This window comes from Phycodurus eques, chromosome 13 (assembly GCF_024500275.1).
Source record: "Phycodurus eques isolate BA_2022a chromosome 13, UOR_Pequ_1.1, whole genome shotgun sequence".
Taxonomy (NCBI): domain Eukaryota; kingdom Metazoa; phylum Chordata; class Actinopteri; order Syngnathiformes; family Syngnathidae; genus Phycodurus; species Phycodurus eques.
Window position 1 is genome coordinate 18,312,544 of NC_084537.1, and position 25,980 is coordinate 18,338,523.

Consider the following 25,980-nt stretch of genomic DNA (forward strand, 5'->3'; position numbering starts at 1 on the left):
TTGAAAAGAGTCTGCAACCTATTGTAGCATCTGCCGCGAGAAAGGTTGCCAGTCCCTGTGCACAGTAGATAAATAACCAAGCTCTGTAGTTATCGCAAGACGTCTGGTTTTCATGAGCTTTTGGAAAAGGAAATTACATCTGCACCGCTAACCCTGCCGTCAGCCAACACGCCTCACTGTTCTGTGAGTTGAAAAACGTGACCACTTCCAGCCAAGTCTGGTTACATTTATGTTGCACTTTGTTTGCATGAAACCCTGACTGTGAGTTGTGTGTGATATATTTTCTTCCCGGTCAGTTCCGTTGTATGCAAAATTAAGCTGAGCTAAGTATTACCTTGCATCTTACCTAATATATAAGATGCTGGTGTGCTCTTTCTGGTCATTACACGACAAAGCCTACTTCTCAGAGGTAAAAGGGCGCTCCGTTTATCTTGTATGACTCATCAACGCCAAAAAACAATCATGGCTGACAACTTCTCTCAGCAAACTAGCTACATAGGCTTGCCTTTAAATTTGTTAAACAATAAACTTCTTCTTAATCTTGATGATCTTCCTGATGGAGAAGAACCGGTTGAAGAGCTACTAAGCGACGTCTGCCATCTAGTAGTGAATGGCGCTATTACAACTTAAAATTGATCAGGTATAGTAGAGGAAACATGTTCATAATTTACACCCTTGTAGCTTTATGTGTGTGTTTTTAAGATGAGAAAAATCGTTACGCGTGCACAAGACCTAAGAAGTATGATAATAACCATAGAATAGGAAATCAGTACACGAGTTTCTGCATCTTGGCTGCTCAGTACAATATGGCTTTCTGTCATCAAAGTGAAGGGTAAGTACACAATGTATTATCTTTAAGTTGTAAAGGATTAACTCCCTCCACTGTTAAGTTGTATTAACACTTGTATGACAGTCAAGTTGTTGCACATTCTTTCCTACTGCGAGACAGTGTTGTCGCGAAGGATGCTTTGTGTGCTAAGATGGAACAACAAGCCGAGCAGCGTGATCCTTATTTGTCTATTTGTCTTGTCTTTGTTGTTGTTAGTGTGCATGAGCTCATTGATATCAGCTCCACATCCGCAATTCTTCGTTTATTAATTCTGCGCGGTGGGATGTTTACGTTGAAATGTCGGCGCAACGGGGAAGCTCACAGGATTCAACAACGGCAGACACGTCACAAAATGCACTTCATGCTAAACGAAACAACACATTCAGCATTCAAGCTGAGTTCAAATTAACCATTTTAGCTACATGCTAACCTAAATTCAACAATTGCTGTCTTCATGCTCAGCTAAACTAAGGATTTGACTCTTATCCATCATGTTATGTTAAAGTCAACGCATTAAACGCAACTATTTTTATGATACGCTAAACACTTCCTGTCTACAGTCTGAGCTAGAAGCACAGACTGTCTTCTCGAATTCACACTAATCAAAACTCAGCTACAGTATTAGTCTACATGCTAACCTAAAGGCTACACATTCAGCCTTTAAGATAAGTTAAAATCAACTATTTCAGCCAGCACACAACTCAACTCAAACTTGACACATTCAGTCTTAAAACTATGTGAATTATAATCAACACTAACCAAAACTAAACACATTCAGCCTTCAAGCTAAATTGAAATCGAATTTTCAGCCATAAGGCTAAGTTGAACTCAACTCTTTTAGCCTACACGGCAACATAAACGCAAAACATCCAGCCTTCAAACTGAGTTACAATTTTTGCTCACCTACACGCTAAACTAAACTTAACACATTCAGTCTAAGAGTGTCCAAGTTATCATGTTCTGCATTCATGCTAAGCAAACTCTACACGTTTGGCATTCAAGTTACGTTAAAACCAAGTCACTAACTATTTTAGACTATGAGCACTTTTAGCATTAATTCTAAGCTAAATTCTATTTTTATAACCTATACGCTAACCTAAAATTTACACATTCAGCTTTCAAGCTAACTTAAAATCAGTCATTTTAATTAATTGAATTTTAATCGCGATGGCAATATTGGCTGCCAAGATTAAATGAGCCTGATCGTCTGTGATTTTTTTTTTACATTTAAAATGCGGGCACTGCTGCATATGAAATGTGCTTCAATTGCAGCAGTGCCCGCAACCTAGTCAGCCAGCCACCAGGGGGCGAACGTATGATTAAGGCTTCATTAAGCTACACAATGTATTGTCTGCACTGCAGCTACTTGACAATCATGTGACTCAAGTAAAAGTAAAAAGTAGTCCTCCCAAAAATTACTTGTGGAAGAGTAAAAAGTACTGAGTAAATGGTGAGTAATTTCAGATATTTTTTTTAAACCACAACATGAACATAAAAATAACAAAATGTGAATGCGCAAATTCTGATACTGCTTTGTGTGCGTGTGTGTGTTTGTGTGTGTGTACAGTGTGAGAGAGATTAGCACGTTCCCCAAAAGATGCATCTTTTACAGTTAGTTGTGATAAAATAGGGATAATGTGGACTAATATGAAGAAGAAGAAGAATCACCTTGTATTGTCATGAACATGCATGCATGCACATGAAATTTGTTCTCTGCATTTTACCCATCACAGTGAACACATACACATGTTAGTGGAACACACTGGAGCAGGGGGCAGCTGAAGCGCCCGGGGAGCATTTCGGGGTATCGGTGTCTTGCTCAAGGACACCACAGCCGTGAGTCCGGGGGATGTTGGCGGCCACATTTCGGCAGACAGTGCCAGACAAATACTACAATACACAAAAGCTGTTTTTTTTCTTCATCAAAATGTAAACACGAGTCGAACACTGTTGCCTTCAATGTTAAAGACGACCTTTCTAACATGGTCGCCAGGTAGACACGTCGATTAGCTGATCTGGTTTATCTTGTGATAATACCCAGGATAATGCCCGGGAAGCCCAAGAGAAGATGTTGTTTGCGGTAATCTGACTTCCTTGTGTCGTTTGATTGGTGAACTAGACTTCAACGTCACTAGCGCTTAAATTGGATTGAAGCAAACAGCGCCCAATGCAGAAGTCAAAGTCGTAGTCTAAACAGATAGGTCGCGCGAGAAATTGTTGATAAATAAGCAAGAGTTGATCAATAAAAGTAGCGAGCGGCATTTAGATTATTGTAATGGAGTAAAAGTACAGTTTCTTCTTAACATAGATACTTGTGTAAAAGTAAAAAGTATGCAGTATTAAAACTACTTTGACAAGTACAATTTATCCAAAATGATACTTGAGTAAATGTAACAGAGTAAATGTAAATGTAAATGTAGCTGGTATGAACTTTTGCTTCCATTAAGTTGCAATTTGTGATTGCACTTTGTAATAGCACATTCATTCAGTTAGCCCTTGCTAAACTGAATGAATGTTATTTATTATTTTTTAAATTATTATAATTTATTCTTATTTAAAGATTAATTTTGAACTGAAAACTGTTAGATTTTGTTTTTTAAAAAGTAATGCATTTTTTTCAGATTTTTCCCTAACATGAGGAATAATCTTGATTAATAATCATGATTACAAAATTGATCAAAACCGTGATTATTATTTTGGCCATAATATAGATGCTAATTTAAACTCAACCGTTAAAGTCAAGACTGTTTTATTGTTTTGATGTCTTAATAACAGCAGTTAACAAGTTTTTACACTTATAAAATTGTAAAATGGTACTTTAAACATTGGCTGTAGCGTTAAAAACAATTAAGATTGTGACAGCTTGACTCTGGAAAGGATTAAAGAATAAAAATTGCACTATTAACAGCGGTTGACTTCTTTTTACACTTGCAAATAGTCCAGCTTGATGCAATTGCCACGCTCTCTCTCACTCTCTCTCTCTCTTTTTTTTTTTTTTTAAATCAGATTATTTGAAAGGGGACAATGCAATTTCATAAAACACATGAAATACACATGGTTAAAAAAGACAGAATTAGCCAGAAGGCTCTCTCCAATGATGTCACTCTGACTTGCCCCTGACACCAATCAAGGCCCACATGTGGGTCCAGCTCAAGAGGTGACACGTCATCCAGCTGCTTACTCCTTCTCTTTACGTCTGAGCAACTTGCTTGCTTGATTTCTTATTGTCTCACACACAAGCTGTGGGAGTGGAAAACAACACATGCAGATGGAATTTGAAAAAAAAAAAAAAATCCTAACCCTAAGTGTGCGTAACACACACCAGATTTCCACATTTAGCCTCCACACTAACCTAAACGCAGCACTTTCTGCATTCATGCTAAGCCGAACTCAACATGGCATGCTTTCAACTAAATGCATTTTTTTTTAGCCTTTATGCTAAGCTAAGGTCAACTCGTCCTGCCACCATGATAACCAACACGCAACACAAAATGTCTTTTAAATTTAACACACAACAAAGAAGACTGGTGTTTAAAAGCCTCCCAACTTTGAATACAAAAATTGCAAAGTGTATGAAATGAGGCTTCAAAATGGTTAAAAATCAAGACGTTCTCTGAGATCTCAGATGCTGTCGCCGTGTCCACTCAGTGTGTTGAAAACGCGCCCTGCACAACTTTCAACTGTCACTCAAATATGTTTGTACGTGTGTGCCTATACATTCCTATATGTTTGACCCACAAAAATATATCCACTTAAAGTTTCCAATGGTTGGAATATATCCCACCGAGTCGTCACAGGGCTTTTCCATGCCACAACCTGAGACAATAGCCACCTGCTAGCTTACAGGATAACAAGGTTCTGGGCGCTGCGAACTGGTGGCATCGTCATCCGTATATGTCACTGCCTCGTTTGGTGCTGTGTGGGGGTCCACATAACAGAGACATTTTAGTGAAAATTAACCACTTATTAAACACTGCAGCACACGTTATTCAGCCTGTGGCTCACACTGACAGACACATTCGAGCACATACTTCCTGCTAGTTATAAACCCTACAATGACAAGTGTTTCAACTTATTAAAGTAGCCTGAATAACACAAAATACCTAACACTTGGGAATTGAAATAACGACATGGAACTGTTCTGTAAATTGTGGCATCCAGGCAGGATGCATTTTTCGGGTTGTAGACATAACTTGCTAGCTAACTGCATGCTTTAGTGATAGAAATGGACCTTGTAATAAAAACAGAGTAACTTGCAATTATGCAGGAAAACCACTGATGTCAGAAGGCGCTCAAGTATTTATAAAGTGGGGGAGGGCCGACTCATGGCAGAAAGCCCAAGTGCGTACCTGGACTTCATTTTAGCCATGCCCAAAAAATTGGTGAGCTAAGCTAACCCCAAAAATTACTATGAGAGGAGCTCAACCAAACGAAACTTTCATTTCACAACTGACTCAGCACCATCTGTATTAAATATATTTATATAAAAAAAGTGGGAGCACAGAGGCTGCATAATCGGTAGACTTGCTGGGTGAGGATATGTGTCTACCAGCTGTGGAATGTGAACACATGCTGATCATTACTCCAGCTTCTCCTGCACTTCCAAGACTCTTGCATCTGCCACCCAGCACTAGGCTAAAAATGTTTAGTTTAGTTTAGCATAAACCAAGAAAGTGCTGAGTTTGGCTCAGCATGCAAGTCAAACGAGATTAGTTTAGTTTAGTCAAGGTGAGTTTATTTTAGGATGAGGAACACAACAATAATACTGTAACTACATTTTAACTGTAACTACAGAATATGAAGGTGACACTATAATACTGTATGTCTACATATGAGCGCTCTTCAAAGTGTAAATAAATAGCTTCATTTTGGTTTTATTGAGTTGTATTGTACAGCGGGTAACTTGTTTTTACACTTGCATGACAGTTGGGAACTTTAACATCTTTTTTAAAACATCAAGGCCCGTACTAGTGAATAAAGGTTTTATAAACAGTTTGAGGCTGGAACAGATTAATTCACTCTCCATTATTTCCTATGCCTTGGTTTGATTTTCTGAGCATAAACATATGCGACTTTTCAACACAGCTGGCTATGTTCCAAAGGTGTCAAGGTGGACTGACTGCCTGTAGTACAATTACGAAACCTGAAGCTAAAAAACATATGGCTTGCAGTATTTGAACAGAGCTACAGTAATGACAATACAACAACACAGGACGTTTGTAATCAGCCAATAAGCAGGAAGCAATTATAACGTTGGCTAACATACGCGTCAATGTCTTACTAGTGTCTGTTGAAAAACACCTCAATGTCTCCTGAACTAGCTAGAAGGCTGTATGTGTTGCGGGTAGTTTAGTGCGAAGGCTAAAAGAGTTGAGTTTAATTTAACATGAAGGCTAAATTAGTTTGAGTTTAATATAAAGACAAGCGGCGTTGAATTTTGTTTAATATCGACGCTAAAAGAGTTCAGTTTAGGACAGCTGGAAGAAGAAAGTGTTGAGTTGGGCTAAGCATGAAGACTAAAAGAGTTTAGTTTAACTTAGCTTGAACACTAAATGTGTCAAATTCAGTTTAGCATGAATGTATTCCAGGATTAGATTAATATATAACAGGACATTTTTAATTTAGGCTGAAAGAGAAGGTGGCAAGACGTGTTGAATACACCTTAGCAAATGGCTGAAAGATATGTGTTTAATGTAGCATGAAGGCTAAAAAAAAAAAAAAAAAAAAGCTTTATTTAGGTTAGCATGTGCCAGGTAGTGTTGAATTTATCTTATCTTAAAGGCCAAGAATCAGAACCAAAAGTTTGTCTATATTTGATCAAAGGCTGAATCTAGTTTAGCATAACGGCTAGGAGTATTTGAGGTAATTTAACATGAAATGTTAAAGAAAAAAACTAATGTCTTTTTCAACACGTGTTAAGAATATATAAGATTTGGAGAAAGTGTTTTTGTTCACTCGTCTCCCCTCAACTCATAACAACGTTAATTGCAATCTTCACTGCGGCTTCCAGTCTGGCATTCTTTCCCTAAAAAACTAATTCACTACCGCGGATTTTATGGCCCACATAACCACGCTATATTTCCTTATCAACACTGTCAGGACATCTAACCACGGCTGCTTCACTATAGCCAGCATTCCGAGATCACACATCAAAGTGTTGAAGTCACATTTTCCACACAGGTCACAACCTGCTTGGTTTGTTAAGTATAACTTAGCTCAGAGGAGACTAAAAGAGCTAAAGTTAGTTTATCATGAGTTTAGCTTAGAGTGAAATCTAAAAAAGTTGAGCTTGGTGTAAAGGTTCAAGAAGCTGAGTTTAACCTAGCATTTTGTTTAAAATATCTAAATACAGATTTTGCAAGAAGGCTAAAATAGATGGGTTTACCGTAGGCAGTTGAGTTTAGGTTAGCGCAGAGGCAAAAACAGTTGTGCTTAGCGTGAAGATTGTAAATACAGAGTTCAGTTTAGCATGAATGCAAGAAGGGTTGAGTTTAGTTTAGCGTGAAGCCTAAAAGATCTCCATTGAGCTTAGCATGAAGGCTAAAATATATTTAGCATATCTTAGTGTGAAGGCTAAATATGTCAAATTTATCTTAATATGACAGCTAAAAGGGTTGTGTGTAGCTTAGCGTGAAGGCTAAAAGAGCTTCATTTAGTTTACGTGAACGCTAAAAGATCTGTATTAATCTTTGCAGGCTAAAACATCTGTGTTTAGCTTAGTGTGTAGGCTAAACGTAATGACTTTATCTTAGCATAAAAGCTAAAATGTGTTTAGCATAGTGTGAAGACTAAATGTAACAACTCTAACTTAGCTTGAAAATTAAATGTGTCGACTCAAGCTCAGCATGAAGGCAAAAAGAGTTGTGTTTAGCTTAGTGTGAAGGCTAAAAGGGTTTAATGTGATATAAGAAGTGTTGGCTTTAGCTTAGCATGAAGAATAAAAGAGTTTGGTTTAGATTAGCATGAAGGCTAAGCTATCTGCCTTTAATTTAGGGCAAGTTCGTAAATTCAATCTGACGCGCTCACTGCGCTCTGCGAGTGCAGTGTTCAGAGAGGCAGAGTGACGAATTTACGAAGAAGCGTGTTGGCCATTGCCAGAGATACGTCAGTGCGTCTGCCATATTGAATGTGTCAGTTCTGCCTGTTATTATCTCGTCCTGCCTGATGCTCCGGCCGCTCAGTCTCATTAGTCAGAGCGGCGGGAGTGCGCTCCAGCACTCCCAGAGTAAGGCGCTCTGAATAACCAAACGGCACACTCCAACAACGCTCTAGAGTTTCCAAATGTTCCGGAGTGTAGAGAGCGTGCTTGGAGTGAATTTCCAAACCTACCCCTAGTGTTAAGGCTAATTATGTGAGTTCAGCCACGCATGAAGGCTAAAGGAGTTGAGGTCAGTATGCAGGTAGGAAATGAAGACCCATTAGCACAAGTCTGGCTACATTCCATTAAGTGTCATGTTTATCTTAGCATAAAGGCTAGAACTGAGAAGTGTTGACTTTAAATTAACATGACAGGTTTAGCTATGGATGGAGTGTTGAGTTTAGCTTTGCATGAGTAGCATGAAGGCTGCTAATGTTGAGATTAGTTTAGTAAAAAAGCATACATGGAAAAAAATTGTAACTTGGCCAAGAACATCTTCCCCCGATCAACTTTACAATCGAATCAATCTTGTCGCCATGACGGGTTAAACGCCTTTTAAATGTTCCACCCCGGGAATGCAGGAAACAAGGGGTTCAAACAGGGATTCCAATATGGCGAGCGGTTCACCTCGAAGACTTGCTCATCCAGGATCCTGGTGCCAAAGACGGTGATGCCTTGGGTGTTGATGGCCGCCTCCTCGCCCCTGGCCAGAGTCTTGGTCACCTTTCTCTTACAGTCCACAATCATGGTTACACTCTTCTTCTCCACACTGATGGCCACACGATGCCACCTAATGACCAACAAACACAAAATTATTCACATACCAACACTCAAAATGGTCGAAATCAGATAAAATAGAAGCTTAAATCCAAAATGGCCCACTTGCTGTTTGTTTTTAGGTATGGTTTCTTGAACCTCTTTTTTCTGTGTCCAGTTTGGTTTAGGGTGAAGTACTGAGTTTAGCATAGTCTCAAGGTGAGAAGTACTGAGTTTAGCTTAGCGTGAAGTCAGGAAGCACTGAGTTTAGCTTAGCATTAATGAAATAAGAATAGAGCCAAACTGAGAACTTCCTGTCTTCATGCTAAGCTAAGTTCAACTTATTGTCTTTATAATAAGCTAAAGCACTTTCTGCCCTTATGCTTAGCTAAACTTTATTTTTATGTTCTTTATGCTAAGCTTAACTCAGCATTTTCTGCCTTCACGCTAAAATAAAACCAAACACTTATTTTCTTTATGCTAATTTAACTCAATTCTTATCTCCTTCATGGTTAGCTAAACACAGTACTTCCTGCCTTCACGCTAAGTTAAACTTAGCTATTCCACCATCCACACAAAAACTAAACGCTACATTTGTTAATCATGCTAGCTAAATTGAACTTACTGTCTTGATGCTAAGTTAGCTCAGCACCTCCTCCCTTCATGCTAGGCTAAACTCTATTCTTATGTCATTTTCATTGCTATGTTAAACTATATTCATATGTCCTTTATGCTAAGCTAAGTGCTATTTGTATGTCCTTCATGCTTAGCTAAAATCTGTACATCCTCCCTTCATGCTAAACTAAACTTAACACTTCCTGTCTTCATGCCAAGCTTAACTCAACACTTCCTGAGTGAAGGCAGAAAGTGCTCATTTTAGCTTAGCATTAAGGCAGGAAATGCTAATGGTAGCTTAACATGAAGACAGGAAATGCGGAGTTTAATTTAGCATGAAGGTCCATAAGGAAACAGTTTAGGTTAGCAGCCACATCTTCAGTGGGGAAGAGGACCCCAGTGGGGGGAGCGGTCACTCACTTGCCGTCAGCCAGGTTGATGGAGCGGAACAGGGGGTACTCCTCAGGTTCTGGCTTTCCGTGCTGATCCTCGTACAGGAAGATGGGCGAACGGCCCACCTCCACGCCCAGCTGCTGGATGCCTTGCTGGTTGTACATGGAGAGCAGGAAGGACTGCAGGCCTGATTTTGGCTTGACGGTGAACATGATGGAGAAGTCTTCCGGAAAAACTCCGCCTGGAAAAGGACACCCAGTTTAAATTAGCATAAGGGCAGCAAGTGTCGATTTTCGCTTAGCATGAAGGCAGGAATTCTCGACTCTTGCAAAGCAAAAAGCGTAGCCTCTAGCTTAGCATGAAGCCTAAGAGAGTTGGATTTAGCTTTGTGTGAAGGCTAAAAGTGTTGAGCTTACCTTAGTGTGAAGGTTAAATAAGATACATTTATATTAAAGTGAAGATTAAAAGAGAAGATCTTATCTTAGAATGAAGGCTGTATGTGTCGTGTCTAGCTTTGTATGAAGACAGAAAATGTTTAGTTCAGCAGAACCTCTAAAATAGATGATAATGACAATTTAGGTTTTGGTTTCGTTCTTTGCTTTGCTCCCTGTAAGTACAGGAAGTCCTCGATTTACGAACGAGTTCCGTTCCTACGCTGGCGACATAACCCGAATTTCCGTGTAAGTCGGATTTCACCGTTCAAGTTGAAATTTATGTCAAAATACTTCTGTTACGGGTATTGTCCCATGTGATTGTGACAGCAAGCTCAGTGTGTGTGTGGGCGTGTGCGTCGATGTGTGAGTGGGACGGCACTGTGAAGGAGGAAGGAGTGCGCGCAGGTGCGAGTGTTTACAGTGGCAAATGTAGTGACGGCGACCGGGGAAGTGTAGCAATTAGCGGAGGACCCGTTGACGTTGAATGTGCAGAGGCGCTAATAAAGCCATTAAAGCAGCAAATCGGTGCTTCGTGCCTTTATTGTTGCCGCCACCCAGCTCAGCTGTGCAACAAGAGAAGGGAGTTAACCCCGAGGAGAACAACCTCGGCACTGGGGAAGGCGTCTCCCCTGCGTCTCCCGACCACGGTCAGGTGACCGTAGCGGGAAAGTTAACACTTCGTATAAAGAAACTAAAATACATTAAAATAAAAAAATAAGATGCTGTACTTACCATTACTGCTGAGAGTGTGAAAAAAGGCAAAGATACGCCCGGCGCACAAACACAGACAAGCACTATGCACTAGCTTAGCAGAAACACTATGGTGCTGGGGAGAAAATGGGCGTCGTAAAGTCGAAACGTCGTAGGTCGAGTACGTCGTAACTCGAGGACTTCCTGTATATACATACTCTTACCCACACTCTAGCACAGTAGATGGCAGTAATGCCTCTTAAACTTTTTCGTTTAGCAAAAAGACAGGACGTGTCGATTTTGGCTTTGCAAGAAATTTGAGTGTAAAGCTGAGTTTAGCTTAGCTTGAACGGTACAAATGTAGCGTGTACTATAAAGTTAAGATATGCTGGGTTCAGCTTACCATGGAGGCTAAAAGAATTGAGTTGACTTTAGCTTAGCGTCATGGCTAAAAATCTACATGTAGCTTAGTGTGACGACGTGTTTACCTTAGTGTGCGGGCTATAAGATCTGGGTTTTGCTTAGCATGAAGGCTTAAAAATCTGTGTTTAGCCTAGTGTGAAAGCTAAGTGTCAATTTTTTTTTTTTAGCAAGAAGGCGAAAAGAGTTGAGTTTAGTATTAAAGATGCTGAATTTATCTTAGCATAAAGGCTAAAACTGTTACATTTACCTTAGCATGAAAGCTAAAAGACCTGGGTTTAGCTTTGTGGGAGGGCTAAAGGTGTCAAATTTATCTTAGCGTGAAGGCCACAACAGTTTAGTATTGAAGTAGGTCTAAAAGTGTCAAATTTAGCTTAGCAAGAAAGCTAAAAGAGTTAAGTTTAGAATGAACATAGGAAATGCTGAGTTTAGCTTAGTATAAAGGTTGAAGGTGTTGCATTTACCTTAGCATGGAACCTAAAAGATATGGGTTTAGCTTAATGAGATGGTTATTTGTCAAGCATATCTTAGCGTGAAAGCCAAAACAGTTGAGTTTAGTATGAAAGTAGGAAATGCTGAGTTCATCTTAACATGAAGGCTAAAAAGGTTACGTTTAGCTCAGTGTGAAGGCTAAAGTGATGCACTTACCTTAGCATGACTGATAAAAGATCTGGGTTTAGCACATTGTGGAGGGCGAAAGACTTGTGTTTGGCTTAGAATGAAGGCTAAAAGAGTTTAATTTAGTATGAATGTAGGAATTGCTCAGTTAATTAAGTTTGGCACGAAGGCTAAAAAAAGTTAAGTTTAGCCAAGCGTGGAGGAAACTTCTTGCATTTACCTTAACTTGAAGACTAAAAATCTGCTTTTGGGTGAGCATTACGACTAAAGGGCTTGAGTTTGGTATGAAGCTAGGAAATGCTTAGTTTAGCAAAGCATAAAGGACTCAAATAAATTAGTTTAGCTTAACGTGAAGGCTATAAGCAACGAGTTTAGCGAAGTGTAATAGACTAGAACCACGTGGTCTGCCTTCGCCAAGTGTCTTTCTCTGGCCACGTTAAACCAAAGCGTCTAGACAGCTGCAGCCAGAGAAACTGTTCATTACGTCTACCGCAGCGCTTTCGAGGGTTAATTCATTCACTTTAGTGAGGTGCCCTCACATGACGCATACGACTAACACGGTCCGCGCTCCGCAGGTTTCCCCCCCACAATGCGTCATGCCAGCCTTCCGCGACTCATAAAAGAAAAGAGCCAGACAGTCTTCTACTGTCTGCCAAGGGCAGCAAAGTGTAGGCTGGCAGCAATTAAATTTGAGAAAGCGGCACATTGTATTGATGCTGGCAGTTGACATTGTACTTAATTACAAGTAGTGGCTCAGCACTTTTCCACACATAATTCGATAAGACAAAGTGGATGTTGATCTTTGTTTATGTGACGATCGAACAGTGGAAGAGGCTGATTTAGACCTTCTGGGAAAGCTTTTTCAGATCAGGGGCCACTTTATGCTCTCCACTGGAATACAGTTGAACAAATGTACACTCGTACCCCCTTATTCATGGCAATCCTTTAAATCATATAAGTCAAACTCAGGCCCGAGGGCCAAATTTGGCCCACGATGGAATTATATTTGGCCCACAAGACCATATCAAATGTGTATTAGAGCTGGCCCGCCAGTATATAGCACATGCGCCACTAATATTACAAATCCCAGAATGCTTTGCTAGTGTGTTGGCCCATCAGTCGAGACCGGCGAGCGCCCCTTCCCTTTCTGTTGCAGTCGTTAGCAACTATGCTACAAGTGTCCTCGAGCAAATTTACACTTCCCCTTCCCAAAAAATGGCCAAACGAAAGATGGAAAACAGTTAACTTCCAAGACAGGTGGGAGGCAGATTGTCTGTTCACTAAAGTAAAAGACAGATCTGTTTGGCGTGTGCGGAGCAACGTGGCTGTAACAAAGTATATAACATAATTGTTTTGTTTTTTTAATGCCCTTTATCAACTCCTAGGCAGGGAGGCAGAGACTGTTAATTGTTTGAAGTTTGGAGTTTTATTTAAGGACATTCTTATTATTCTTAAAATTAAGTTTGTTGTTGTATGATAAACTTGAACGCTACATTTCTGGAGAGAAGGGAAACATGCACATCGCAGTGATTTTTCATTAAATATTGAGTTTGGCCCGTGACGTTGTCCCAATTTTAAATTTTGGCCCACCGTGACTTTGAGTTTGACACCCCTGGTTTAAATGAATGAAATTTGGACGCCATTCTCCACACATATTAAATGGTGTCGGCGAAAAAATCTTCGCGTTTTAGCGTCACCCCTTTGTCTAGGATGACGCTAAAACGCGACGATAAAAAAGGCTTGGAGATGTCTGGTCAAGGTGAAGACTGTTTTAGTATATAAATATATTTTATCCTTCATTGGATTTCTTGAATTTTCTTCAATGTTTCTGCATCCTGGACATAGTGGAAAAGGATTGCACACTTCTAGTTTGGACGAATGCTGCTTTTTCTGCATATCTTTTCCTACATTGGATTTTTTTTAGTATGTTCGATAAACTAAAGATGGTTAGATTAAAGGTGAGCTGCCGCATCTTTCTATTTTTCTACATCCAGCACCTGATGGAAAAAATTTTGACACTCCTGGATTAGATGAAGGCTGCTTTTTCTTTGCATAACTTGATCGACGATGATTTTTTGTTTTGTTTTGCAATGTTTACTATACAAAAGATTGAAATAAATAAATGTGACCCGCAGCATCCTTTAATTTCTCTGTATCCGGCACCTGATGGAAAAGCTTTGGACATCTCTTGTTTGGATGAATTCTGATTTTTCTTCGCATATATTGTCCTACATTGGACCCCCCCCTATGTTTAATAAACAAAAGCTAGAAGAAGATTAAAGATGACCTGCAATATTGTTTTTATTTTTATGCATCTGGCACCTGATAGAAAGGGTTTTGACTGGATTAGACAAAAGCTGATTTTTCTCATCTTTTCTTGACCGACATACATTTTTTTTTAGTATGTATGATAAACAAAAGATGGAAAATTTATCAAGGTGACCCATGCAATTGTTAAATTTTTGTTCAAAGTTTGGACAGATCTGTTTTCATGGAAGATTATTTTGATTTTTTTTTTTTAGCATTTTAATAACCAAAACCTGGAAGAATAACAAACTGACCCGCCGCGTCCCTTTATTCTTCCTATCTGGCACCTGATGGTTTAGGCGAAGGTTACTTTTTCTTCACATATCTTGAGCTACGTTGGATTTTTTTCATCTTTAGTAAATAAGAGATGGAATTATATCAAAATGATCCGCATCATCCTTAAACTTTTCTGTATCCGGCACTCGGTGGAAAATATTTGGACACTGCGAGTGTTGGCTCCCAAGATGACCATGTTTACCTGGGAATAGCTGTTTGGTCGGGGCACTGATCTGAGCATTCTTGCTCACTCGGTACGCAATGTCGGGTTTGGATCCTTGGCGCATCGTACAGAATCCGGGTGTTTTCTTGACGCCTTCCAGGGAGCTCTTAAAGTCCAAAGCTTTCAGCACGTCCACTGGCTCGGCTGTGGAGGTAGAAGAGAAGTTGAAAGTGAAATTAAATAAAAATTGGGAAAAAAATGGACGCCAATGTTGATCAGTAGGCTTTCTCATGCCTGATGTCGTTGGGTAGAACACAGAACTGGTAATGACAACAATAACTAACATATACATCATGTACTGTAATGACTGACACAGTGAGACGACCCAATGACTGTATGAACAACGACCAACAAAACGACCAATCATGGTACAGTCCAACAAGAGGAAAAAGGATGTAAACAGAAGTGTAAGCCACTGCGCAGTGGAAGAATACATGTCGACTGAAGTATCCACCGGCGCACTTTTGATAATTCAACATGTTCATTTAAAGACATCTGGTTAAAAAAGGTGATGAAAATAGGCTTTTTTTCCCCCGAGAAAAAGTAGTCTTTGTTCAAGAAAAAAATAGAAGATGAAATTAATATTTTAGGCAAGACAAAAGTCATATTACACAAATAAAGTTGTATTTCTTCAAGCTTTATTTTCTCAATTAATAAATAGTAAAATTACAATTTTACATTGATAGAAAAATGTAATATTATGATAATAAAATTTTTTTTTATAGAAAAAGCTTTTGAAGTATTTTTTGGGAGACTTACAAGATAAAATAGATACTTAGTCAAGAAGAAAAATCATGAAATAATGACAAAGTGGTATATTTTCAAGCTAAAAAGTAATATTCCGAGAATAAAGTTGTTGTTTTTTAAAGACAAAAAGTATTTTTCCAAGATAAACTATCATGACATTTCAAGAATAAAGTTGTATTCTTCCCACATAAAAAGAAGCATTTTTTAAAAAAGAAAATAAGTATTGTTTTAAAGATTAAAAAGATTCTCTTCAAGAAAAAAAACCCTCCTAAAATTACGACATTAAAGTCATATCAAACGCCCCCTTATGAGCTAACTTGGCACAGACATACACACACGCCATTAAACCCCCATCTCCTGAAACAGAGGTGCCACAAGGTCCCGTGAAAACACGTAATAATAATAAAAATAATGTTCCACCGTCGTATACAACCCCGATTCCAATGAAGTTGGGACGTTGTGTTAAACATAAATAAAAACAGAATACAATGATTTGCAAATCATGTTCAACCTGTATTTAATTGAATACACTACAAAGACAAGATATTTAATGTTCAAACTGATAAACTTTATTGTTTTTAGCAAATAATCATTCATTTAGAATTTTGTGGCTGCAACACATTCCAAAAAAGCTGGGACAGGTGGCAAAAAAAGACTGAGAAAGTTGAGGAATGCTCATCAAACAGCTATTTGGAACATCCCACAGGTGAACAGGCTAATTGGGAACAGGTGGGTGCCATGATTGGGTATAAAAGGAGCTTCTTTGAATGGCTCAGTCATTCACAAGCAAAGATGGGGCGAGGTTCACCTCTTTGTGAACAAGTGCGTGAGAAAATCGTCAAACAGTTTAAGGACAATGTTCCTCAACGTACAATTGCAAAGAATTAAGGGATTTCATCATCTACGGTCCATAATATCATCAAAAGGTTCAGAGAATCTGGAGAAATCACTGCATGTAAGCGGCAAGGCCGAAAACCAACATTGAATACCCGTGACCTTCGATCCCTGAGGCGGCACTGCATCAAAAACCGACATCAATGTGTAAAGGCTATCATCACATGGGCTGAGGAACACTTCAGAAAACCAATGTCAGTAAATACAGTTCGGCGCTACATCCGTAAGTGCAACTTGAAACTCTACTATGCAAAGCAAAAGCCATTTATCAACAACACCCAGAAACGCCACCGGCTTCTCTGGGCCTGAGCTCATCTAAGATGGACTGATGCAAAGTGGAAAAGTGTTCTATGGTCTGACGAGTCCACATTTCAAATTGTTTTTGGAAATAGTGGACTTCGTGTCCTCCGGGCCAAAGAGGAAAAGAACCATCCGGACTGTTATGGACACAAAGTTAAAAAAAACAGCATCTGTGATGGTATGGGGCTGTGTTAGTGCCACTGGCATTGGTAACTTGCACATCTGTGAAGGCACCATTAATGTTGAAAGGTACATACAGGTTTTGGAGAAACATATGCTGCCATCCAAGCAACGTTTTTTTCATGGACACCCCTGCTTATTTCAGCAAGACAATGCCAAACCACATTCTGCACGCGTTACAACAGCGTGGCTTCGTAGCAAAAGAGTGCGGGTACTAGACTGGCCTGCCTGCAGTCAAGACCTGTCTCCCATTGAAAATGTGAGGCGCATTATGAAATGTAAAATACAACAACGGAGACCCCGGAATGTTGAACAGCTGAAGCTGTACATCAAGCAAGAATGGGAAAGAATTCCACCTACAAAGCTTCAACAATTAGTATCCTCAGTTCCCAAACGAAATTATTGAATGTTGTTAAAAGAAAAGGTGATGTAACACAGTGACCCTGTCCCAGCTTTTTTGGAACGTATTGCAGCCCTAAAATTCCAAGTTAATGATTATTTGCTAAAAACAATAAAGTGTATCAGTTTGAACATTAAATATCTTGTCTTTGTAGTGTATTCAATTAAATATATATCATTGTATTCTGTTTAACACAACGTCCCAACTTTATTGGAATTGGGGTTGTATTATTTCTAGAATATTAGCAGGTTTTTAAGTCGTCCTTGTTGCTGTTTGGGAAACCATCCAAACTATTTAACCCTAGCCAATAGACTTTTTTTTCCTGTGTCTCGCCCCCTCCCTAAATAATACACACTGCATTCCTCAAGCAAATCCCCATTTTGTGTCCATTTCCTGTCACGTGATTACTTATTACAGCGATGATAAGAGGGGAAATGAGGCTGGCTGATTGCGTTTGTGACGTGAAAAATGTTGTTTAAGGTCACTTCGCCTCTGAACCGCATAACAAATGTCAAAACGTATTTTGGCCCTTTTGTTCCAGTGCGCGCTTGACTGATTGATTGTCACTGTCCACTTTTAGACCGCTTTAATCATGTTGTACGCATTAACCAAAACCCGCAACATGTAACTATGAGTCAAACCGACAAAACAAAAACTTTCACTCAGCATTTTTCTTTGAACTTTTGCCAAGGTACTTTTTGTTAGCAAATTAGAGGGATTATGCAAAAACTACACGAATATTATTTGTAGGAAACAACTGAGAATTTTCTCACCAATTCAGTGAAATTGATCATTTCTAGTGAAACGCTTCCTGATCTCTCATGGCACACTAATGGCACAGTGGTTGGAATCATTGCCTTAGACCATATATGTCAAACTCAGGCCTGGGGGCCAAATTTGTAATTATATTTGGCCCGCAAGACCATATTAAATATGTATCAGAGCTGACCCGCCAGTATATAGCACATGCGCCACTAATATTACAAATCCCAGAATGCTTTGCTCGTGTGTTGGCCCATCGGTCTAGACCGGTGAGCGACCCTTCCCTTTCTGTTGCAGTCGTTAGCAACTATGCTACCAGTCTCCTCGAGCAAATTTACACTCCCCTTTCCCAAAAATGGCCAGACGAAAGATGGAAAACAGTTAACTTCCAAGACAGGTGGGAGGCAGATTGTCTGTTCACTAAAGTAAAAGACAGATCTGTTTGTCGTGTGTGGAGCAACGTGGCTGACAATTGAATTCATGTTTTTTTTGATGCCCTTTATCAACTCCTAGGCAGGGACTGTTAGTAGTTTGAAGTTTGGATTTTTATTGAAGGACATTCTTATTTTTTTGGGTTGTTTTGTTGTTGGCCGTTGAAAAAAGATTTACATAAAAACGAAATGTAGTTGGAGATAGATAAATAGAAGACAGAGAGACAGAAGAATTCATGTTATCTATTTAAATACAAAACAATAAACAAATACCTCTGATGTCTTTTATCACAAATTTGATTTCTCGTGTTTATTATATTCAAGTTTGTTGATTCCAGATTCAGTGTTTAAGCAAAATTTAAGTTTGTTGTCAATGATAAACTTTACCGCTGCATTTCTGCAGAAAAGGGAATCGTGCGCATCGCAGTGATTTTTCATTAAATATTGAGTTTGGCCCGCAACGTTGTCCCAATTTTTAATTTTGGCCCACCGTGAATTTGAGTTTGACACCCCTGCCTTAGAGGAACAGGATTCTACCATTCGCAGACAAAAGTATTAAAAAAATAAATAAATTTAACATAAAGGTCCCGTGGTAGAGTCCGGTTTGCAGTCTTGAGGAAGTTGGATGCAAGCTAACATATGTACTATAAAACATAAAACATTGCTTTAGTTCCTGAAATTAATTTTCTGTTTTTTACCATAATAGTCACGATAGTACTGCTGCTTATGGTATGAACCCTGGTTATCTAAGGTCTCAGGGCAGTCTTCAGGTATCAGGAAGTAGACTGTGGGCTAACATACAGACAAAAAAAAATTGGGAGACTGCAAGATTTTTCTGTTTTCACTGTTTTGAGTCACACTAGAAATGTTCCCCTGTGTCAGAATGTGAAAGGTAGCGTCCTGTTCGCTGATTCTTGATGCAAGAGGAAGTAGCTTGCGAGCTAATATAACAACAGTTAAGCCTCCGTCCTGATTCACGAAAATTTCCATAAGACCCGAGACGAACAGGACTCTACCATTCACATAATGAGGTGGAGAGTAGTAGTACCATTGTGACTCAGGTAGCAAAAGGAGAAAAAAAAAACCATCCAAATACAAATGTATTTGTATTCATTTTGTTTGCATGTTAGCTTGCACCATATTTTTACTTTTGTTAGGGGAGTTTATCACGTGACCCTCTTGAATAAAAAATGGTTATGTCCAATCATTTTAATGTTTTGACTTTGTAATTCTGATTTATGACTTTTTAAAAAACATTTTCACAAACTTTTTCAGTTGTTCATTGCCATCAGCTGCCTTGTACTTGTCAGGGCGCACCCTGCAGATTGCAATAAACTGCCGCCTGTCCAAACAAATACAAATATGATGATCTTGGATTGCCTTGTTACTTGCTTTGTGGAAATCTGTGCTGTACCGACTGTAGCATATTGACAAGCTTTTTTTAGAATGACCAATACCGAGTGAGACAAAAAAACCATTTGTATATTTAACCAGGCGTGGAGCTACTATGTCTCTACTGTCTCCTCCAAAAGACCAACCACGTCTGACAGATCACCACAAAATCCCCCTTGAGGAGTTATGATTTACGTGGGAAAAACCTCTACCTCAATCCGGACAAGATGACTGCCCAAGCACAAACGGCCCATGACATTTGACCACTCGCACATTTTTAAATTTGATAAATGCAGAGTAAAAACATATAACGCTTCATATTATTTTCTTGTGATGGCATGTGAAGTAAGGGAAGTGCTGATTGTGCGGTTCCTGAATGGGTGGTTGCCTGCTTGGTTGGGACGGTGGGGGGGAGGTGGTGAGTGGTGGTGGGTCTTCTTGCTCGAGCTTGGAGTCCACATGCTGAAGCCATTATGGGCCTGGCACCACTCCCTATGCACCCCCCTTAGTAAAGCACACACAAGACTAAACTAGGATGGCCCCAAATTTCTCTGCTACTTCTTTGCGCGCCCTTTGGAAAGCTTTAATAATGCTTTAGTAAGTGCTTATTAAGAACTTCATTAATTCTTTATGACGTGATTATTAACTAGTTTATTAATACTTTATGAAGTGGTTATTAACTAGTTTACTAATGCTTTGAAAGTGGTTATGAACTAGTTTTCTCATGATTTACAAAGTCATTATTATTAGTATAGTCATGCTTTATGATGATTTACAAAGTTATTATTATTAGTATAGTCATGCTGTATTAATTAGTTTTATCAATGCTTTATTTGGCGCTATTTATTAGTTTATTATTGCTTTATAAAGTTGTTATTAACTGGTTTACTGATGTTTATTAACATGGTTAATACTTGGGCTTTCAATGCTTTGGTGGTTATCAACCTGTTTATTATTGCTTTACAATACTGCAGTTAACTAGTTTGTTAATGCTTGAAAATGGTTATTAACTAGTTTACATAATGCTTTAAAATTACTTATTAACTAGTAAATTAATACTTCACAAAGTGAATAGTAACTTTATTTCATGGTTTACTTTATTAATGCTTAATACAGTGGTTAATGCTTTATAATGCTGTAGTTAAATAGTTTGTCAATGCGTTATAAAGTGGTTATTACAAGTAAATTAATGCTTTATGAAGTGGTTATTAACTGCATATTAAGGCTATATAAAATGGTTGATATCTATAGTTTGTTAATGCGTTATGAAGTGTTAATAATTAGTTTGTTAATGCTTGATAAAGAGATTAATGCAATTTATTCATGCTTTACAAAGTGTTAATATCGACTTGTTAATGATTTATAAAGTGGTCAATAACTAGTTCATGACGCTGTACACATGTATCTACTTTATTAAGGCTTAATAAAGTAGTTATTAACGTCTTTGGTAATGCTTTACTAAGACTTTACTTGGTAACTTTGTAATGCTTTATAAAGCGATAACCATGTTATTAATGCTTTACAAAGTGGTTATTAAATACTTTTTTAATGATTTGTAAAGTGGTTTAATAGCTAGTTTATTAAGGCTTGATACGGTGGCTAATAACTAGTTTATTAATGCTTAGTAAAAAAAGGTAATTTATTTGGTAATACATTATACAGCGGTATCAACATATTTGATAATGCTTTGTAAAGTTATTACCTACTTTGTTAACACTTTATAGAGGTTAATAACTGGGTTATTAATACTTTATAAAGCAGCTATGAGCCAACTTGTCAATGCTTCATGAAGTGGTTTGTAACTCTATTGATGCTTTATAAATAAAGTTGTAATAAGTTGAATTGTAAAATAAAATTAGGTGCAACACACTTCAGTCAGCCAACACCTGATGTTGAAAATCTGTCATTTTTAACTGCTTAATACTGATTTATAAAGTATTGTTTACATCATTAGTCACCTACTTCTAATTATTACATCATTATAAAGTATTAACCAACTAGTTACCCATATGATGGCTTCATAAAGGCTTTGTAATATGGTTACTAATGTTAATGACAACACCTAATGTTGAACAGAATTGTTTATAAATCTCTTGATAATGATGATGATGATTAATAAGCAATTTATAAACCCGCTCAGGGATTTATTTATTTTTTTTCATTTTCTTCATGCATACAAAATGTATTTTGCCAGTCAATCAAGAGGGGAACTTTCATGTCACATCAAAAGTGTGATTATAAAGGGAACATATTGGTTAAAAAAAAAAAAAAGCAAATGTCTGTGTTGGAATATAGTGCTAAGCTACTGATTCTTCTCTAAGAGTTGGTGAATACCTTTGTGCATTACTGCATACCTCAAGGCCTCATATATTCCAGATGTGGCCTATTGCTCAGGACACACGCCCACCAACCCACCCCCAATCCCACTCTCCACTTTCTTTGCCACTTTCCTTTCTTCCCTTTCCTTCTTTCCACTGCACGGCACACTGTCTGTCCCAATCCAGCATTCCAGCTCCTCTCGCTTCTCGAGATAATCGACTATTAACTGCGACTGCTTTAATGGAGTGTTTGTGGGTGATTAAGACAGCTCATTTGTCAACGTGTGTCAGCAGCAGCAGCATGTCTGCCATGTGACCAAGCTCTCCAGAAGAAAAAAAAAATGTGGGAGGAAAAAAAAAAAAAAAAAAAAAAAAAAAAAGCATGATAATCTCCCTCGGGTGCATGCAGATGCACGACGTGAGAATGAAAGAAGAAAGAAAATAAAACTCGTTAAAATCATTACAAGGGAACGCAGCAGACATGGAGGCAAAAATTCCACCCCGGTCTATTTGGTCTGATGTGGAGTTAGCTGTGATTAAGTCAGGAATCTTCTCCCAGGGATTTTTTTTTTCTCTCCCTTTTGACAAGAGGCGTTCTAACGAGGTCTGGCAGCAATGAAAGCAATTAAAGCCCCCCCTCCCCCCACCACACACACACACACACACACACACACTCCTCCCGCCCTCTCAAGAGACCCCGCAAATGTTTGCGAGTGCACATCATGCAATTATGGTGACCTTACATCTCAATCATGGTGGGACAGCAGCAAGGAGGGGCAAGATGGGACACTTGGCTTTGATGATCACACAATATACTGATTAATATACTGTATGTACATACAGTACAGTGTGTATGTGTGTTTTTGAATAGCATCTACCTATATATAATCATGTACAGTTTGCCATTCAAAGATATAAAACATACTTGATGCATTAATACAGACAGCTTTTTTTATACCTACAATGCTGCTGACTATTCTTGCTGCTGCTCACTTTGACTTCTCTATATAAAGTACAGTATGCACTTTTTTTCATATCCAGTTCAACATTTGGCAATTTATTTATACATGAATATATTTTTTTAAACGTACGATGTCGTTGACTATGCTTGTTTCTGTTCGCATTCACTTCTAAATTAGTATTTATTCATATACACTTGCACAATAATATATAGACAATTGATATAGTTATTTTGCTATATGCAATGCTGTTGATATTTATTCATGTATAGTTTGCCACTAATACACTTATGTAGGATTCATATCATAGTTGTCTCGCTACATTAGGTACACTGCTGCTATCGCTGCTGCTCTTCACATTCACGTCTGTACGTACACCATCTATTCATGTACCGTTTAACATTCATCTAAAGACTGTTTTTTGAAATACTGTATACAGTTATTTTGCTACATACAATGCTGCTGACTATTCTTGCTGCTGTGCACATTCACTTCTGTATACACAGTATCCATTGATAAATGTACAGTTCACCGTTCATACATATACAGTGGAACGTCGGGTTATGAATTTAATTTGTTCCATGACCCCGTTCTCAAACTGAAATTTTCATAAACCAAGGTAATGTTTCCCTTTAAAATTAATGGAAATACAAGGAATCCGTTCCAGCCGTTGAACAATGTTTTGTTTACCTTATTTTTGCCGTTGTGTGGTTAAAAATAAATCCTGCGCAATATAGAAATAGGTGAAAACACACTTTCTAATGATGAAATAGCAGTGAGTTTGCTTGCAAATCACTGCGCAGTGTCTTAGCCTTTTCGGGTAGAGTAATGTTTACATTCACTATGGTTACTACTAGCCCTAATTGGCCACCACCACCCAAAATGCCGCGCAGCTTTTGCGTTTCATTGTGGGACGTCGCGGCCATTTTAGGCACAAAACAAAGATACCTGAAGCACGGACCCAGTGATTTTTATGTGGTGTGAGAAAAAGCACAAAGTTCTGAGCCTTCCATGAACATGCCAAGAGTGTTTGTAAAAAGTAGGTAACCCGAGGTAATTTTTCTTTGAAACATTTTTTCATAAACCAAATTGTTCGTGTACTGGGTCGTTTTCAAACCGAGGTTCCAATGTCGAGAGATATGATAAATGTAGTTTTTTTTTGTACTGACAATACTGCACATTCGCATTTAGTATTTGATATTCCTGTAGTTTTCACATACTGGTGCTGACTATTCTTGTTGCTGATTTGTTTGATTCTTTGGTGATATTATTCTCCGGTGCTGCTACTGCCCACTTTAACCAGAATTCCCACATTGTGGGCCAAATAAAAGCCAGCCAAAGGCTTCTTCTCAGAAATTCCAAGTCTTTACTCTTTGAAATGAGCCCAAAAAAGCAAATATTAGAAAGCCAGCAGACGCACATTTTTATATTCCTGGCTTGGGACTGCACAGTATGGATGTTTTTTTGGCTCTTCCGACACTATTCTTCAAAGCTAGACGTTAATGTGACCCACATATGTTTTTAAACCAGTCAAAATAGTCCACTTTTTAGCCCCTTCCTTCTCTCTTTTCCATCAACGCTCCCTTTTGTGTGCGTGTGTCTGGGGTGGGGGCAAGTGGGAGGGGGGGGGGGTGGTTCGGGGGCGCTTGGATAATAGTGGAGAGATGGAAAAGATATCCTTCAAGGAGTAGGGATGTGAATTCCATGCCTTCGAGTTCAACAATATCAAAAATTAAACATTTTCCGGGTCATTTAAAAAATAGATAGGTTCAACATGTCATTGAATGTGCAATTAGTGTTTAGTTACTGGGTAATGATGAATACGTTTATTTCTCCTGTAAATAAACTTTTCCTGTGATAGTTTACGTACGTCTCTCCGTATTATCCCATGCGTAAAAGTCGTGCGTAAACCCACTGTAGCCCAGCACAAACACAATTTTTACGACCAAGAGGATTGAGAATAAAACAAGTGCACAATGTTCAACATGAATGAGAGCACATCCTCACTTGAGTTCCCTCCACCCCCTTTTTATGCATCAAGGACTCCAACCTAAGCGCTCACCTCGGCGGACCACGCCTAAGAAAAATGTTGGGGTGCGCTTTTGTGCCAAGTCGAACGTGACTCAAGACATATCGTAAAACGGGTTTAAGGAAGGTGTAACAATGGGCAAAGACACATTAATTGAACTAAAAATAAATACATAAATAAATAAAACAGCTGCAAATGCAAGGTGCAATAGCCGCGTAACCCTGTTTTGGGTGGTTGAAAGGCACACTTTGCTTTATAAAAAAATTAAAATAAATACATTTTAAAAAAGAAAAAAAAAGAAAGAAAAAGGAAAAAAAAGAAGAAAAGCTTCTTACCTGCTCTGACAGCAGCAGTTTGCAGGATTAAAACAACGACAGCGGCAAGCGTGGAATCCCGCAGCCACCTTTTCGTCCTCCACCTGGCGGGCCGCCTCTGCGTCTCCATGGTGATCGCCCGCGCGGGTGGTGCACGAACTTTTCTCGTTAAATTAAAAAAGTTAAATTTAAAAAAAAAACAACAATCCTCCTGAAAAAGTGTGTGTGCTGGCACTACTACAGCTCCATGTGAGGGGTGGGGGGGGGGGGGAAGAGTGACGATGCCTGTGCCTGTGGCGGCCTGACGAGAAGCTTCAGACCGGCTTCCCCCTTTCTCCAAGCGCAGCAGCACACTGATGCTGGAGCGCTGTCATGAAAAAAAATGCAGTAGACTCCTTGAGAAGGGTTGGACGAAGGCCAACGAGGAGGATACTCACTGTGAAAAAGCATCCCTTCGTCAAATCAGCACTCGGGAAAGTTCTCTCCACACCCCTTATAGGCCAACCTCCTTTTGGTCCTCCCCTCACCTCCATCATCTACAGCAGAGCATCACCG

At 38.9% G+C, this 25,980-nt stretch overlaps 1 protein-coding gene across 2 annotated transcripts in view; it reads right to left on the reverse strand.

Annotated features, from left to right (window-relative positions):
* The window catches only part of LOC133411639 (collagen alpha-1(XI) chain-like), an 85,061-nt gene extending 59,473 nt beyond the window's left edge, over positions 1–25,588 (reverse strand). The window contains exons 1-4 of one of the 2 annotated variants that reach the window (XM_061694228.1): positions 25,447–25,588; positions 14,679–14,843; positions 9,759–9,972; positions 8,595–8,757 (exon numbers count right to left, since the gene is read on the reverse strand). In XM_061694228.1, coding sequence (XP_061550212.1) covers positions 8,595–8,757; positions 9,759–9,972; positions 14,679–14,843; positions 25,447–25,555 — 651 coding nt within the window. In that variant the 5' untranslated portion in view covers positions 25,556–25,588. Of the gene's footprint in view, positions 1–8,594; positions 8,758–9,758; positions 9,973–10,147; positions 10,159–14,678; positions 14,844–25,446 lie in introns of those variants that run through there. The other variant, XM_061694229.1, reaches the window with a different exon arrangement.
* Between the last annotated feature and the right edge of the window lie 392 nt (positions 25,589–25,980).